The sequence below is a fragment of the Oncorhynchus masou genome, chromosome 29 (genome assembly GCF_036934945.1).
Source record: "Oncorhynchus masou masou isolate Uvic2021 chromosome 29, UVic_Omas_1.1, whole genome shotgun sequence".
Taxonomy (NCBI): domain Eukaryota; kingdom Metazoa; phylum Chordata; class Actinopteri; order Salmoniformes; family Salmonidae; genus Oncorhynchus; species Oncorhynchus masou.
In genome coordinates this window covers 85,736,594-85,755,028 of record NC_088240.1, presented here as the reverse complement: position 1 = coordinate 85,755,028, position 18,435 = coordinate 85,736,594, and the positions used below count along the sequence as shown (strand labels likewise).

General features: G+C 44.1%; 1 protein-coding gene across 1 annotated transcript in view; it reads right to left on the bottom strand.

The window, feature by feature from the left end:
- Positions 1 to 1,776: 1,776 nt before the first annotated feature.
- Positions 1,777 to 18,435, bottom strand: part of LOC135520881 (kinesin-like protein KIFC3) — a 32,698-nt gene continuing 16,039 nt past the window's right edge. The window contains exons 6-19 of the mRNA XM_064946700.1: positions 15,247 to 15,312; positions 11,291 to 11,428; positions 9,659 to 9,856; positions 9,084 to 9,257; positions 8,124 to 8,271; positions 7,634 to 7,764; positions 7,162 to 7,273; positions 6,853 to 7,037; positions 6,568 to 6,672; positions 6,311 to 6,441; positions 5,959 to 6,079; positions 4,135 to 4,264; positions 3,605 to 3,834; positions 1,777 to 3,315 (exon numbers count right to left, since the gene is read on the bottom strand). Of these exons, the coding sequence (XP_064802772.1) occupies positions 3,184 to 3,315; positions 3,605 to 3,834; positions 4,135 to 4,264; positions 5,959 to 6,079; positions 6,311 to 6,441; positions 6,568 to 6,672; positions 6,853 to 7,037; positions 7,162 to 7,273; positions 7,634 to 7,764; positions 8,124 to 8,271; positions 9,084 to 9,257; positions 9,659 to 9,856; positions 11,291 to 11,428; positions 15,247 to 15,312 (2,001 nt within the window). The 3' untranslated portion in view covers positions 1,777 to 3,183. The remainder of the gene's footprint in view (positions 3,316 to 3,604; positions 3,835 to 4,134; positions 4,265 to 5,958; positions 6,080 to 6,310; positions 6,442 to 6,567; positions 6,673 to 6,852; positions 7,038 to 7,161; positions 7,274 to 7,633; positions 7,765 to 8,123; positions 8,272 to 9,083; positions 9,258 to 9,658; positions 9,857 to 11,290; positions 11,429 to 15,246; positions 15,313 to 18,435) is intronic.

Here is an 18,435-nt window from a genome sequence, read left to right as displayed (position 1 = left end):
GACAGGAGACAGTAGAGGCTTCTTATCTGAACAGCAGCAGACAGGAGACAGTAGAGACTTCTTATCTGAACAGCAGGAGACAGTAGAGGCTTCTTATCTGAACAGGAGCAGACAGGAGACAGTAGAGGCTTCTTATCTGAACAGCAGGAGACAGTAGAGACTTCTTATCTGAACAGCAGGAGACAGTAGAGACTTCTTATCTGAACAGGAGCAGACAGGAGACAGTAGAGGCTTCTTATCTGAACAGCAGCAGACAGGAGACAGTAGAGACTTCTTATCTGAACAGCAGGAGACAGTAGAGGCTTCTTATCTGAACAGGAGCAGACAGGAGACAGTAGAGGCTTCTTATCTGAACAGCAGGAGACAGTAGAGACTTCTTATCTGAACAGCAGGAGACAGTAGAGACTTCTTATCTGAACAGGAGCAGACAGGAGACAGTAGAGGCTTCTTATCTGAACAGGAGCAGACAGGAGACACTAGAGACTTCTTATCTGAACAGGAGCAGACAGGAGACAGTAGAGGCTTCTTATCTGAACAGCAGGAGACAGTAGAGGCTTCTTATCTGAACAGGAGCAGACAGGAGACAGTAGAGACTTCTTATCTGAACAGCAGGAGACAGTAGAGACTTCTTATCTGAACAGGAGCAGACAGGAGACAGTAGAGGCTTCTTATCTGAACAGCAGGATACAGGAGACAGTAGAGACTTCTTATCTGAACAGGAGGAGACAGTAGAGACTTCTTATCTGAACAGCAGGAGACAGTAGAGGCTTCTTATCTGAACAGCAGCAGACAGGAGACAGTAGAGACTTCTTATCTGAACAGCAGGAGACAGTAGAGACTTCTTATCTGAACAGGAGCAGACAGGAGACAGTAGAGGCTTCTTATCTGAACAGCAGCAGACAGGAGACGGTAGAGACTTCTTATCTGAACAGGAGGAGACAGTAGAGGCTTCTTATCTGAACAGCAGCAGACAGGAGACAGTAGAGGCTTCTTATCTGAACAGCAGGAGACCGTAGAGACTTCTTATCTGAACAGCAGGAGACAGTAGAGGCTTCTTATCTGAACAGCAGGAGACAGTAGAGACTTCTTATCTGAACAGGAGGAGACAGTAGAGGCTTCTTATCTGAACAGCAGCAGACAGGAGACAGTAGAGGCTTCTTATCTGAACAGCAGGAGACAGTAGAGGCTTCTTATCTGAACAGCAGGAGACAGGAGACAGTAGAGACATCCTATCCCTTCAATCTTATCTGTTATCCTGATGACGTTGTCACGGAGACCTCAAGTCATAGCCCTTCTTTATCAGGATATTTTTAGACTCAGCTGGGGTCTGTTCAGGAGGGTGTAGCGTTACAGCTGGGGTCTGTTTAGGTGTGTGTAACGTTACAGCTGGGGTCTATTCAGGTGTGTGTAATGTTACAGCTGGGGTCTGTTCAGGTGGGTGTAACGTTACAGCTGGGGTCTGTTCAGGTGGGTGTAACGTTACAGCTGGGGTCTGTTCAGGAGGGTGTAACGTTACAGCTGGGGTCTGTTCAGTTGGGTGTAACGTTACAGCTGGGGTCTGTTCAGGAGGGTGTAACGTTACAGCTGGGGTCTGTTCAGGTGGGTGTAGCGTTACAGCTGGCGTCTGTTCAGGAGGACGTAACGTTACAGCTGGGGTCTGTTCAGGTGGGTGTAACGTTACAGCTGGGGTCTGTTCAGGAGGACGTAACGTTACAGCTGGGGTCTGTTCAGGAGGGTGTAACGTTACAGCTGGGGTCTATTCAGGTGTGTGTAATGTTACAGCTGGGGTCTGTTCAGGTGGGTGTAACGTTACAGCTGGGGTCTATTCAGGTGTGTGTAATGTTACAGCTGGGGTCTGTTCAGGTGGGTGTAACGTTACAGCTGGGGTCTGTTCAGGTGGGTGTAACGTTACAGCTGGGGTCTGTTCAGGAGGGTGTAACGTTACAGCTGGGGTCTGTTCAGTTGGGTGTAACGTTACAGCTGGGGTCTGTTCAGGAGGGTGTAACGTTACAGCTGGGGTCTGTTCAGGTGGGTGTAGCGTTACAGCTGGCGTCTGTTCAGGAGGACGTAACGTTACAGCTGGGGTCTGTTCAGGTGGGTGTAACGTTACAGCTGGGGTCTGTTCAGGAGGTTGTAACGTTACAGCTGGGGTCTGTTCAGGAGGGTGTAACGTTACAGCTGGGGTCTGTTCAGGTGGGTGTAGCGTTACAGCTGGGGTCTGTTCAGGAGGGTGTAACGTTACAGCTGGGGTCTGTTCAGGTGGGTGTAGCGTTACAGCTGGGGTCTGTTCAGGAGGGTGTAACGTTACAGCTGGGGTCTGTTCAGGAGGGTGTAACGTTACAGCTGGGGTCTGTTCAGGTGGGTGTAACGTTACAGCTGGGGTCTGTTCAGGTGGGTGTAACGTTACAGAACGTTCAACAGACATAACATCACAGGAGGCTGCTGAGGGGAGAACGGCTCATAACAAGGTTCGAAACGGAGCGAATGGAATGGCATCAAACACCTGGAAACCATGTGTTCTCCCTAATTAAGGTGCCACCAACCTCCTGTGCATGACATGAACAGACATTATGATCGGTAGACTAGAGAATCTGCAATATTCTCAATATTTAATCTTACTGAATACACACCTGGTAGCTTTTATACTGACTGACTGATGAACAGACTGATAGATTGACTGGCTGGCGAACTGATAAACAGACTGATAGATTGACTGACTGGCTTGCTGACTGGCTGGCGAACTGATAAACAGACTGATAGATTGACTGACTGGCGAACTGATAAACAGACTGATTGATTGACTGACTGGCTGGCTGGCTGACTGGCGAACTGATAAACAGACTGATAGATTGACTGACTGGCTGGCTGACTGGCGAAATGATAAACAGACTGATAGATTGACTGACTGGCTGGCTGACTGGCGAACTGATAAACAGACTGATAGACTGACTGGCTGGCTGGCTGACTGGCGAACTGATAAACAGACTGATTGATTGACTGACTGGCTGACTAGCTGGCGAACTGATAGACAGACTGATAGACTGACTGGCTGACTGGGAAGAGGGGGTTGTTTGTTGTTGTTATTGCTTGTTGATGTATTTGGTTGGCTGTGTGTCTGTTGAGTCCCTGGAGTCCTGGTCGTCCATGGGAACAGGAAGTTGGATGACTTCAGGAAGGGGAGTTCTAGTCACACTGATGGCTTCCCCCTCCTCTCTGTATCTTCCTGGCCGCAGGCCCCAGCTCCACCTTACAAACCCTCTCAGCGAACTTCAGAGAACACATGGTCTCTCCCACGTTACTCTCCAGAGCAGACACCTGGAGGACCAGAGCATCAGAGAGGACACTTCCACACAGATATGACAGTATAATCAGTGTGTTTGATGTAGTGTACTGTATGTTGTGTAAGCCAGGCTGCCCTACCTTAGCCTAGTTGTCTTGTAATGTGTAGGCTAAATACAGTATGGACTTCTCCATTCAGAATGCTTTTTAGTCCAGGACAAGGCTTAATGTCCGGGAAGCCAGCCCTATGAGTATACATATAGATGGATATACAGACATTGTAATCTGTGTGTGTCAGACATACTGTACTGTCCTGAGTCCCTACCTGCACCACCATGGCCGTCTTGTTGCCCTTCCCCAGTGAGTCCTGCAGCAGGTATGTGAGGCGACTGTTTCTGAAGGGGATGTGTTTCTCCTTCCCCCTCAGAGCCTGGATAACGTCCCCCAGAGCCAGCAGGGAGCGGTTGATGTTCTGGGCCTCCTTCAGCCTCTCTCCCTCAGCTCCTGACTTCCAGACCCTCTCAGAGCCAGCCAGGTCCACCAGGTTCAACTTGCCTGCAGATGTAAAAAAAACAATCACCTGTTAACGTGACATTTTCTGGTCCCTTGAATCGTGTCAATATTTGGAACCGGCCCACTTGCCAAATGAGTAGTGCACCCCGGACAAAACACACCTCGCCGACGAACGCTGAAAAGCAGCGGGCGTCGATGAACGGTGGTGATTCAGCATGTAGAATCACATGGAAATGAACAGAAAATGACAGCCGCTGTTCTGATCACTGGCAATAGGGCAGCCACCTGCTGCTTCTAACGGTTCGTTGGCACTGTGTGTCCCGTCTCTAAGGTGTGACGTACCTGTGGTCTTGGCCCCGCTGGCCAGGTCAGTCCCCAGCACAGTGATCATGAGGAGGGCATGAGAACGAGAGCTGTGCTGGTTCATCTGGGTCCCGAAGGTGATCCTGTTTCGACGCGCCTGCGCCAGAAGCTACACAGGAAGTGACAGATTTCATGGAAATGTGATATAGAATTATAGGAAACTTGCAAGTAACATATTTTCATATGATTGTATACACTTTCCCATTACAGTAAATGAACCATTAGGGTTCTGATGGAGATGTATGGCTCTGTAGGTAGAGCATGGCACAGCAGGTAGAGCACGGCTCAGCAGGTAGAGCACGGCTCAGCAGGTAGAGCACGGCTCAGCTGGTAGAGCACGGCTCAGCAGGTAGGTGCACGGCTCAGCAGGTAGAGCACGGCTCAGCAGGTAGGTGCACGGCTCAGCAGGTAGAGCACGGCTCATCAGGTAGAGCACGGCTCAGCAGGTAGAGCATGGCTCAGCAGGTAGAGCATGGCTCAGCAGGTAGAGCACGGCTCAGCAGGTAGAGCACGGCTCAGCAGGTAGAGCACGGCTCAGCAGGTAGAGCACGGCTCAGCAGGTAGGTGCACGGCTCAGCAGGTAGAGCACGGCTCAGCAGGTAGAGCACGGCTCAGCAGGTAGAGCACGGCTCAGCAGGTAGGTGCACGGCTCAGCAGGTAGGTGCACGGCTCAGCAGGTAGAGCACGGCTCAGCAGGTAGAGCACGGCTCAGCAGGTAGAGCACGGCTCAGCAGGTAGGTGCACGGCTCAGCAGGTAGAGCACGGCTCAGCAGGTAGAGCACGGCTCAGCAGGTAGAGCACGGCTCAGCAGGTAGGTGCACGGCTCAGCAGGTAGAGCACGGCTCAGCAGGTAGAGCACGGCTCAGCAGGTAGAGCACGGCTCAGCAGGTAGAGCACGGCTCAGCAGGTAGAGCACGGCTCAGCAGGTAGGTGCACGGCTCAGCAGGTAGAGCACGGCTCAGCAGGTAGAGCACGGCTCAGCAGGTAGGTGCACGGCTCAGCAGGTAGAGCACGGCTCAGCAGGTAGAGCACGGCTCAGCAGGTAGGTGCACGGCTCAGCAGGTAGAGCACGGCTCAGCAGGTAGAGCACGGCTCAGCAGGTAGAGCACGGCTCAGCAGGTAGTTGCACGGCTCAGCAGGTAGGTGCACGGCTCAGCAGGTAGAGCACGGCTCAGCAGGTAGAGCACGGCTCAGCAGGTAGGTGCACGGCTCAGCAGGTAGAGCACGGCTCAGCAGGTAGGTGCACGGCTCAGCAGGTAGAGCACGGCTCAGCAGGTAGGTGCACGGCTCAGCAGGTAGGTGCACGGCTCAGCAGGTAGGTGCACGGCTCAGCAGGTAGGTGCACGGCTCAGCAGGTAGGTGCACGGCTCAGCAGGTAGAGCACGGCTCAGCAGGTAGAGCACGGCTCAGCAGGTAGAGCACGGCTCAGCAGGTAGAGCACGGCTCTTGCAACACCAGGATTGTGGGTTCTATTCCCTGGGCAACCCAGACGTAAAATGTTTGCCGGTTGACTGTAAGTTTCTTTGAATAAAAGTGTCTGTTAAATGGCTTAATACAGTATATTCAGTTATTATTCAATTTGAGGTCGAAAAGTCAAGGAAATGATCTATTGATATAGTTGGATAAATCAGTCTCACTGAAAAAAGTATACAGTTGCAAAAATTCCGGTAACTCTCCCCAAATTCCCAGGTTTTCCAGAAATAATGGTTGGAAGATTCTACCAATCAGCAGGGAATAAGCAGGAAATCTCTGGAAAGTTACCAGGACTTTCACCCTAAGAAACATAAATGTGAGTCTCCTCACTTTCTTGATGTGTTGGAAGCTCTTGACCTCTATGAGCCTGAGTCCAGGGACGTGCAGCTGTCCTGTTCCGTCTGGGTTGATCTTAATGTCCAGCTTCTCTCCATCCTTACTCAGCAGGTCTCTGGGGACAGAACAGGACGTTATTGTCAGATCATCACAACACTAACACTGACTTAAAGCACTTTTCATCTATTTAAGTCCTAGGCCTCATTTACTAATATAAAACAATATAGTAGCACAAATATAAAACGGAAGACTCGAATAACGAATCATAAAACATATCGCCACTTCTAAATGCTGGGATATTTTTATGCCAGTCATTGAGAGGGAAGGAGAGCAGCTGAGAAGGTACCTGAGCACCTCGTTGTAGATCTCCACAGAGCTGACAGTCACGGTGTACGTCCACATGTCCTTCCTGTCCTCTATCTCACTAAACAGGTGTTTCAGAGCACGCTGGTTGATGCCTGGGTTCTCTGTGCTGCCCTGACGACAACACAGGATGGAGATTTTGATACAACGAGTCAATTTCAATCAAATATTCAGCCTTATTTAACAACAACACATTTATAAACCAAACATTACACATTCGTATGCAGTGCTACAACACACCTCCATGGTGTAGGTCTTCCCAGAGCCAGTCTGCCCATAGGCAAAGATGCAGACATGATACCCATCTATACAGGATGACACAAGGGGCTCGATCTCCTGGAAGACCTTAGACACAGTAGAAAACCAAAGGTTAGCGAGTGTGTATCGTTCACAGTCACTGCTGTTTTTTGAGTCACACCACAGAAACTGAAATACCACCCCTGAGCCATCATGGCGTCCACTCATTTAAATAGATAGAGAGGTGACAGCACTGTGTCTCGTAATGGAGGCTGAGTTTCTCAGTACCTCTTCCTGAGTGGCCTGAGGGTGGAAGACACGGTCCAGTTCAAAGTTATGGCTGCGGCCCTGCCCTTTCAGCACGGAGAGAGCTGATTCGTTGTTGGGGTCCGTGGTTACCACCACCGATTGGCCCTCCTCATGCTGGTCCTCCTTCAGAACCGGCTTCACACGGCACAGCACACGGATGTTGCCTAGCAACAATGACAGTTTATTTTAATAATGATACAGCGTTATATATAATTGCCTTTTTTTCAATAGAAAAAAGAGAGTCCCTCCTCCAGTCTCTTCCTTCATCTGGAAGTTGTTTCACCATACCTTTGAGCTCGACCAGCTGCTCGTGGTACTTCCTCCGCAGTGCCACCTCCTTCCTGTACTTCTCCAGGAGGTCCTTGTTGGCCTCCGACATCTCACTCATAGTTGCTGATATCTACACAGACAGGCCAGGGATAAACGGTGAAATCTCACTCATAGCTGCTGATATCTATACAGACAGGCCAGAGATAAACGGTGAAATCTCACTCATAGCTGCGGATATCTATACAGACAGGCCAGAGATAAACGGTGAACACACACCTCACCTTTTCAGCTTGACCTTTAATTAATGTTATATCTTTACTGTAACTTCAGACATCGTTTTCTCTTTACATCTTTTCTGCTGCCTTCTGTTGGGTGTTTATCTCTTTCATTTGATTGATTTACAGTTTTGTGGGTTTAAATTGCACTTTAAATAAAGTTTGATTTGACTTGAAACAACGCTGGTTAATCCAGCAGCAGTGTTTTGTGGGACCTGTTTCTTGGCGTCGGTGATGGCTGCTCCGTAGAAGTCGGAGAAGTTGCGGACCTGGCTCCTCAGGCTGGCGTAGTCTGTCTTCATGGTGCGCAGGGTCGGAGGGAGCGCTGTCAGACGCTTCTGCAGGTCTGCCACAGGACACACACACACAGACACACACAGACACACACAGACACACACACAAAGACACACACACAAAGACATACACACAGACACACACGCACACGCACACACACACACACGCACACACACGCACACACAAACAGAGAAAGAAAGAAAGAAAGAAAGAAAGAAAGAAAGAAAGAAAGAAAGAAAGAAAGAAAGAAAGAAAGAAAGAGAGACAGTCACAGATGCTCAATGGTGATGTGATGAGCATGAAGCACAACATCCTAAGAATCAACAGCGCTCCCAGATTCAACAAGCCCATATCATAGCATATCTGCACAGCCTGTAGAAGCTTCTGAAGGTTGTACTAGATGGGACTCACTAAAGAACTGGTCCTGCAGGCTCTGGAAGTGTTCTACGGAGCAGGTCGCTGCAGCCTTCACAGCCTCCTCCCTCTTCTCCTCCAGGTGACCTATCTCCTTCAGCAGTTCCTCCTGCAGTACACTGATCTCCCGCTCGTACGCTGCAATCTGGGAGAGGCAGTGCCATTCACATTCAGCATATGATGATGAGGTTCATGAACTGGAACGCGTCCCAAATGCCACCCTGCTCCCCATTTCGTTCACTACTTTAGACCAGGAGCCATTGGGCTCCAGCCAACATGGGCCCAGTAGTACGTGACATAGGGAATACGATGCCATATTGGATGCAGATAATACCTTGCATAGCTTGGTAGGAATGAAGGTTACTATTATACACTTTAGTTTCTTCTTCTAGTTAGTAATTTAACTGTTAAATCTCGTCATTGTGAACTTTGAAGTAGAATACATTTTTTCTCAGGAATGTAATGTTTGTTCATGAATATTTCACAGAACATATTGACCTTTTTCTGAGGACGTTCAAACCAATACGGGGACTTTTCATTGGTTCTCACCTTGTGTTGCAGGTGACTTTTCATTGGTTCTCACCTTATGTTGCAGGTGACTTTTCATTGGTTCTCACCTTATGTTGCAGGTGACTTTTCATTGGTTCTCACCTTGTGTTGCAGGCGACTTTTCATTGGTTCTCACCTTGTGTTGCAGGTGACTTTTCATTGGTTCTCACCTTGTGTTGCAGGGGACTTTTCATTGGTTCTCACCTTGTGTTGCAGGTGACTTTTCATTGGTTCTCACCTTGTGTTGCAGGCGACTTTTCATTGGTTCTCACCTTGTGTTGCAGGTGACTTTTCATTGGTTCTCACCTTGTGTTGCAGGTGAATTTTCATTGGTTCTCACCTTGTGTTGCAGATGACTTTTCATTGGTTCTCACCTTGTGTTGCAGGTGACTTTTCATTGGTTCTCACCTTGTGTTGCAGGTTACAGCTGAATTCATCTGACTTCCTGATGTGCTCCTCCAGTTGTCTGCACTTCTCGTTCTGATTGGTCAGTTTCTCTGACAGCTGCTCGTTCCTCTCTCTGGCCTCAGCCAACTGCCTCAGAGTCACCGGGGACTCCACCTCCACAGTTTGAGTGACAATCTGTCCCGGAAAATACCAACGACGGTTATAACCTCATTTAATATAAAACCATTTATTCAACAAGACCAGTTTCTGATTCCAAACCATCAGAAAACTGTTATCAGATTAATTTGAATGAATCCGGGACCGAGTGGCGCAGCAGTCTAAAGCACTGTATCACAGTGTTAGAGGCATCACTACAGACCCGGGTTCGATCCTGGGCTGTATCACAACCGGCTGTGATTGGGAGTCCCATAGAGCGGGGCACAGTTGTCCAGGTTAGGGAAGGGTTTGGCCGGGGTAGGCCATCATTGTAAATAAGAATTTGTTCTTAACTGACTTGCCTAGTTAAATAAAGGTAAAATAAGAGAATGAGAAGGTATTGTATATACAGCAAGGTGTCTTTTTCAGACAATCCCTACCTTGACCTGTGGCTCTTTGGCCCTCTCTTTATCCAGCTCTAGCTGCAGCTCCCTCACTCTCTCCTCTCTTCTCCTCTGCTCCTCTCCTCTCCTCCACTCGCTTTGTTCGCTCTGTCTCTCCAGGTGAGACAGCTGATCAGCCCGCTGCTGCAGGGAACTCTCCAGGTGCTGCACCCGGCTGCGCAGGTTCTCATTCTCCTACAGGGGGAGACAGGGAGCACTGTTAGAGAGAACATTCTCCTACAGGGGGAGACAGAGAGCACCGTTAGAGAGAACATTCTCCTACAGGGGGAGACAGGGAGCACTGTTAGAGAGAACATTCTCCTACAGGGGGAGACAGAGAGCACCATTAGAGAGAACATTCTCCTACAGGGGGAGACAGGGAGCACCGTTAGAGAGAACATTCTCCTACAGGGGGAGACAGAGAGCACCGTTAGAGAGAACATTCTCCTACAGGGGGAGACAGAGAGCACAGTTACGGAGAACATTCTCCTACAGGGGGAGACAGAGCACCGTTAGAGAGAACATTCTCCTACAGGGGGAGACAGAGCACCGTTAGAGAGAACATTCTCCTACAGGGGGAGACAGAGCACTGTTAGAGAGAACATTCTCCTACAGGGGGAGACAGAGCACCGTTAGAGAGAACATTCTCATACAGGGGGAGACAGAGCACTGTTAGAGAGAACATTCTCCTACAGGGGGAGACAGAGCACCGTTAGAGAGAACATTCTCCTACAGGGGGAGACAGAGCACTGTTAGAGAGAACAGAGCAAACTAGAATGCTACTTGGCCCTACACAGAGAGTACACAGCGGCAGAATACCTGACCACTGTGACTGACCCAAAATTAAGGAAAGCTTTGACTATGTACAGACTCAGTGAGCATAGCCTTGCTATTGAGAAAGGCCGCCGTAGGCAGCTCAATTTCCACCTCATTTTGTGGGCAGTGTGCACATAGCCTGTCTTCTGTTGAGTGCCAGGTCTGCCTACGATGGCCTTTCTTAATAGCAAGGCTATACTCACTGAGTCTGTACATAGCCATATCTACTGGGTGAAATTCCACAGTGTGCCATCACAGCAGCAAGATTTGTGACCTGGTGCCATGAGAAAAGGGCAACCAGTGAAGAACACACACCATTGTAAATACAACCCATATCTATGCTTTTTTATTTTATCTTGTGTCCTTTACCATTTGTAAATTGTTAAAACACTGTATATATATATATAATATGACATTTGTAATGTCTTTGAAACTTCTGTATGTGTGATGTTTACTGTTAATTTTTATTGTTTATTTCACTTTATATATTCACTTTATATATTATCTACCTCACTTGCTTTGGCAATGTTAACACATGTTTCCCATGCCAATAAAGCCCTTGAATTGAATTGAATTGAATTGAATTGAGAACATTCTCCTACAGGGGGAGACACAGAGCAAGACCATATTCACATATAAATGTGTGTTATAGATCTGTCATTCTCATCGAAAGCAAGTCTAATAAATGGTAGATCTGTTCTATGTGTGCTATTTCTCTGTGTCCCGTTTTCAGCTTCAAACAGCTTAAAATTCCATATTTGTGGTTATTGTATAGGGACGAGGGTGCCGTTTGGGACTTAACCTGCTTCTCACCTTGATGAGTACAGAGCTGGACTGGGAGGGGATGACAGAGAGCTGCTGCAGGAGGCCCTGGGTGACAGTCAGACTCTGTTTCAGACTCTCGTTCTCCGCTGACAGACAGACAACCCGCTTCTCAGAGTCTGTGGCTCCCTGAGGAGGAACACAATGGATTACAGTAAGCATGACGAACAGGTTATATCACACTAAAGCATGACGAACAGGTTATATCACACTAAAGCATGATGAACAGGTTATATCACACTAAAGCATGACGAACAGGTTATATCACACTAAAGCATGATGAACAGGTTATATCACACTAAAGCATGATGAACAGGTTATATCACACTAAAGCATGACGAACAGGTTATATCACACTAAAGCATGACGAACAGGTTATATCACACTAAAGCATGACGAACAGGTTATATCACACTAAAGCATGACGAATAGGTTATATCACACTAAAGCATGACGAACAGGTTATATCACACTAAAGCATGACGAACAGGTTATATCACACTAAAGCATGATGAATAGGTTATATCACACTAAAGCATGCTGAACAGGTTATATCACACTAAAGCATGACGAGCAGGTTATATCACACTAAAGCATGACGAACAGGTTATATCACACTAAAGCATGATGAACAGGTTATATCACACTAAAGCATGACGAACAGGTTATATCACACTAAAGCATGACGAACAGGTTATATCACACTAAAGCATGCTGAACAGGTTATATCACACTAAAGCATGACGAACAGGTTATATCACACTAAAGCATGACGAACAGGTTATATCACACTAAAGCATGACGAACAGGTTATATCACACTAAAGCATGACGAACAGGTTATATCACACTAAAGCATGACGAACAGGTTATATCACACTAAAGCATGACGAACAGGTTATATCACACTAAAGCATGACGAACAGGTTATATCACACTAAAGCATGACGAACAGGTTATATCACACTAAAGCATGACGAACAGGTTATATCACACTAAAGCATGACGAACAGGTTATATCACACTAAAGCATGACGAACAGGTTATATCACACTAAAGCATGACGAACAGGTTATATCACACTAAAGCATGACGAACAGGTTATATCACACTAAAGCATAACGAACAGGTTATATCACACTAAAGTATGACGAACAGGTTATATCACACTAAAGCATGAGAACAGGTTATATCACACTAAAGCATGATGAACAGGTTATATCACACTAAAGCATGAGAACAGGTTATATCACACTAAAGCATGACGAACAGGTTATATCACACTAAAGCATGCTGAACAGGTTATATCACACTAAAGCATAACGAACAGGTTATATCACACTAAAGCATGATGAACAGGTTATATCACACTAAAGCATAACGAACAGGTTATATCACACTAAAGCATGACGAACAGGTTATATCACACTAAAGCATGACAAACAGGTTATATCACACGAAAGCATGAGAACAGGTTATATCACACTAAAGCATGCTGAACAGGTTATATCACACTAAAGCATGCTGAACAGGTTATATCACACTAAAGCATGACGAACAGGTTATATCACACTAAAGCATGACGAACAGGTTATATCACCCTAAAGCATGACGAACAGGTTATATCACGCTAAAGCATGACGAACAGGTTATATCACGCTAAAGCATGAGGAACAGGTTATATCACACTAAAGCATGAGAACAGGTTATATCACACTAAAGCATGACGAACAGGTTATATCACACTAAAGCATGACGAACAGGTTATATCACACTAAAGCATGACGAACAGGTTATATCACACTAAAGCATGAGAACATGTTATATCACACTAAAGCATGACGAACAGGTTATATCACACTAAAGCATGCTGAACAGGTTATATCACACTAAAGCATGCTGAACAGGTTATATCACACTAAAGCATGATGAACAGGTTATATCACACTAAAGCATGATGAACAGGTTATATCACACTAAAGCATGACGAACAGGTTATATCACGCTAAAGCATGACGAACAGGTTATATCACGCTAAAGCATGAGGAACAGGTTATATCACACTAAAGCATGAGAACAGGTTATATCACACTAAAGCATGACGAACAGGTTATATCACACTAAAGCATGACAAACAGGTTATATCACACTAAAGCATGACAAACAGGTTATATCACACTAAAGCATGATGAACAGGTTATATCACACTAAAGCATGACGAACAGGTTATATCACACTAAAGCATGATGAACAGGTTATATCACACTAAAGCATGCTGAACAGGTTATATCACACTAAAGCATGATGAACAGGTTATATCACACTAAAGCATGATGAACAGGTTATATCACACTAAAGCATGCTGAACAGGTTATATCACACTAAAGCATGACGAACAGGTTATATGATGAACAGGTTATATCACACTAAAGCATGACGAACAGGTTATATCACACTAAAGCATGACGAACAGGTTATATCACACTAAAGCATGATGAACAGGTTATATCACACTAAAGCATGCTGAACAGGTTATATCACACTAAAGCATGCTGAACAGGTTATATCACACTAAAGCATGCTGAACAGGTTATATTACATATCACACTAAAGCATGCTGAACAGGTTATATCACACTAAAGCATGCTGAACAGGTTATATCACACTAAAGCATGACGAACAGGTTATATCACACTAAAGCATGATGAACAGGTTATATCACACTAAAGCATGCTGAACAGGTTATATCACACTAAAACATGACGAACAGGTTATATCACACTAAAGCATGACGAACAGGTTATATCACACTAAAGCATGACGAACAGGTTATATCACACTAAAGCATGCTGAACAGGTTATATCACACTAAAGCATGCTAAACAGGTTATATCACACTAAAGCATGATGAACAGGTTATATCACACTAAAGCATGACGAACAGGTTATTTCACACTAAAGCATGAGAACAGGTTATATCACACTAAAGCATGATGTACAGGTTATATCACACTAAAGCATGATGTACAGGTTATATCACACTAAAGCATGATGTACAGGTTATATCACACTAAAGCATGAGAACAGGTTATATCACACTAACGCATGATGAACAGGTTATATCACACTAAAGCATGATGAACAGGTTATATCACACTAAAGCATGACGAACAGGTTATATCACACTAAAGCATGACGAACAGGTTATATCACACTAAAGCATGCTGAACAGGTTATATCACACTAAAGCATGCTGAACAGGTTATATCACACTAAATCATGATGAACAGGTTATATCACACTAAAGCATGACGAACAGGTTATATCACACTAAAGCATGACGTACAGGTTATATCACACTAAAGCATGACGTACAGGTTATATCACACTAAAGCATGACGAACAGGTTATATCACACTAAAGCATGACGAACAGGTTATATCACACTAAAGCATGACGAACAGGTTATATCACACTAAAGCATGATGAACAGGTTATATCACACTAAAGCATGCTGAACAGGTTATATCACACTAAAGCATGATGAACAGGTTATATCACACTAAAGCATGACGAACAGGTTATATCACACTAAAGCATGCTGAACAGGTTATATCACACTAAAGCATGCTGAACAGGTTATATCACACTAAAGCATGCTGAACAGGTTATATCACACTAAAGCATGATGAACAGGTTATATCACACTAAAGCATGCTGAACAGGTTCTACCTGTCAATACCGGTCCCACAATATTACCTGTTTGTTGCCTAACCAGTATGATTTCCCTAAAGGTTTAAAACCAAGCCAGTGAAAGATACCTCAATGCTAACACACCACAGGAATTTTCACACTACACCATTTTGTCTCTGACTACAGCAGCAGTGTAAACATGTACCGCGGCAGTTTTGCTGATAACAAATGGAACCGATTGTCTTGAATGCTTACAGAGTCCGTTCTTAGTCTGGACAGCTCCTCCTCCCGCTCCTCGATGCAGCTCTTCAGTTCGTCGATCTGGGGAGGAAACAGGAGAAGTATGTCGTCTGTAGTCTTGTACAAGAAGCTTAAAGGGAAGAAGATGGGATTCAAAAGGACGGCTTGGATGCTGAAAAAGAGAGTCGTTTTTTTTTGTTCAATCGATTGGAAATGTGCATTTGACAGTGTGCGGGTACTGTCATAATGTTTTTAAAAGAATATGAATTATGACTCATAGCACGCTAACTTCAATCATCTCCAAACTGCACGCAGAAACATACAAATGGTATTCATGAGGTCACCTGTCTCTGGGGAAGTAGAAAAAAGACCTACATCTCTAAATCTCTCATTATCCCTTTAAACATGAACACCTCATAACAGGGTTAGGGCCAATTTAAATTCAATAAATTGAAGATGTTAACTTTATTACACCTTATAGTCAGATGGCTGACAAAACAACTATGGGGGCTGATGATGGCAATTAGACAAAGTTCAGTGTTTGTGGCCAAATCCTCTCAAGTTAATAGTGGCTGTTTAAACCACTCTGAACCATGGAATACAGTTACAGTATGGATGGATTACAGTTACAGTATGGATGGATTACATGGATTACAGTTACAGTATGGATGGTTCACATGGATTACAGTTACAATATGGATGGATTACAGTTACAGTATGGATGGATTACAGTTACAGTATGGATGGATTACATGGATTACAGTTACAGTATGGATGGATTACATGGACTACAGTTACAGTATGGATGGATTACAGTTACAGTATGGATGGATTACATGGATTACAGTTACAGTATGGATGGATTACATGGATTACAGTTACAGTATGGATGGATTACATGGACTACAGTTACAATATGGATGGATTACAGTTACAATATGGATGGATTACAGTTACAGTATGGATGGATTACATGGACTACAATTACAATATGGATGGATTACAGTTACAATATGGATGGATTACAGTTACAATATGGATGGATTACATGGACTACAGTTACGGTATGGATGGATTACAGTTACAATATGAATGGGAAGCGCTTGGGCTCATAAACACAATTACTAAAGCTTATCATATTCAGTTTAGTAAGAAATCCTTGACCATTTAATGCCCTACTTGCAGTGATTGATTTGTAAATTCAATTAAAACAGTCAAATGGCTGAATTGAGAAGCGATGAATAGGATTAAATGATGTGTTTCGTGTCGTTTGTTTTGTTTTATTACCATGACTACAAGTATCACTGAAATAATGCTCCTGTAACATGTATGTTAACACATATTGTTCAGATGGATTGTATCATATAAGGGACATATATGTAATAAACATTTGAATACTAAATGTGTTACATATATAGGAGCATATAAGTATTATGTATATATGCACATATATGTGGATATAAGGCAGAAATATTTGTCACATATATGAAAACGGCCCATTATTGTATATTCCAACATATATGTGACATATCTAGTGCCCTCAGAAACGGTTTCAAACCTATTGACTTTTTCTACATTTTGTTGTGTTACAGCCTGAAGTTAAAATGGGTTAAATCCAGATTTTGTGTCACAATACCCCATAGTGTTAAACGTAATGACGTTTTTAAAAGTTTTTACATATTAATAAAACATGAAAAGCTGAAATGCAGTGGTTTAAAGTATTTAAGTGAAAATACTTTAAAGTATTACTTAAGTAGTTTTTTTTGTGGTATCTGTACTTTACTTTGCTATTTATATTGTTGACGATTTTTACTTTTACTTCACTACATTCCTAAAGAAAATAATGTACTTTTTACTCCATACATGTCCCTTTGAGCATGATGAAGTTATTAATTACACTTTGGATGGTGTATCAATACACCCAGTCACTACAAAGATACAAGCATCCTAACTCAGTTACCAGAGAGGTTAGAAACCACTCAGGGTCTCCCACTCCTTTTTCTATTCTGGTTAGAGTCAGTTTGCGCTGTTCTGTGAAGGGAGTAGTACACAGCATTGTACGAGATCTTCAGTTTCTTGGCAATTTCTCGCATGGAATAGCCTTCATTTCTCAGAACAAGAATAGACTGACGAGTTTCAGAAGAAAGTTATTTGTTTCTGGCCATTTTGAGGCTGTAATCAAACCCACAAATGCTGATGCTCCAGATACTAAACTTGTCTAAAGAAGGCCGGTTTTATTGCTTCTTTAAGCAGGACAACAGTCTTCAGATGTGCTAACATAATTGCAAAAGGGCTTTCTAATGATCAAATAGCCTTTTAAAATCATAAACTTGGATTAGCTAACACAACGTCTATCTCTCTCTGTCTCTCTCTCTCTCTCATTCTTTCTCTCTCTCTCTCTCTCTCTCTCTCCTCTACATCTTTCTCTCTCATTCTTTTTCTCTCTCTCTCTCTCTCTCTCTCTCTCTCTCTCTCTCTATATATATCCTTCTCTCTCATTCTTTCTCTCTCTCTCTCATTCTCTCTCTCTCTCTCTCTCCTCTATATCTTTCACTCTCATTCTTTTTTCTCTCTCTCTCTCTCTCTCTCTATATATATATATATATATATATATCTTTCTCTCTCATTCTTTCTCTCTCATTCTTTCTCTCTCTCTCCTCTATATCTTTCTCTCTCATTCTTTCTCTCTCTCTCTATATATATATATATCTTTCTCTCTCATTCTTTCTCTCTCATTCTTTCTCTCTCTCTCCTCTATATCTTTCTCTCTCATTCTTTCTCTCTCTCTCCTCTATATCTTTCTCTCTCATTCTTTCTCTCTCTCTCCTCTATATCTTTCTCTCTCATTCTTTCTCTCCTCTATATCGTTCTCTCTCTCTCTCTCCTCTATATCTTTCTCTCTCATTCTTTCTCTCTCTCTCCTCTATATCTTTCTCTCTCATTCTTTCTCTCTCTCTCCTCTATATCTTTCTCTCTCTCTCTCTCTCCTCTATATCGTTCTCTCTCTCTCTCTCCTCTATATCTTTCTCTCTCATTCTTTCTCTCTCTCTCCTCTATATCTTTCTCTCTCTCTCTCTCTTTCTCCTCTATATCTTTCTCTCTCTCAATTCAATTCAATTCAATTTGCTTTATTGGCATGACGTAACAATAGACATATTGCCAAAGCTTACTTTGGATATTTACAATATTAAAATAATAATAATC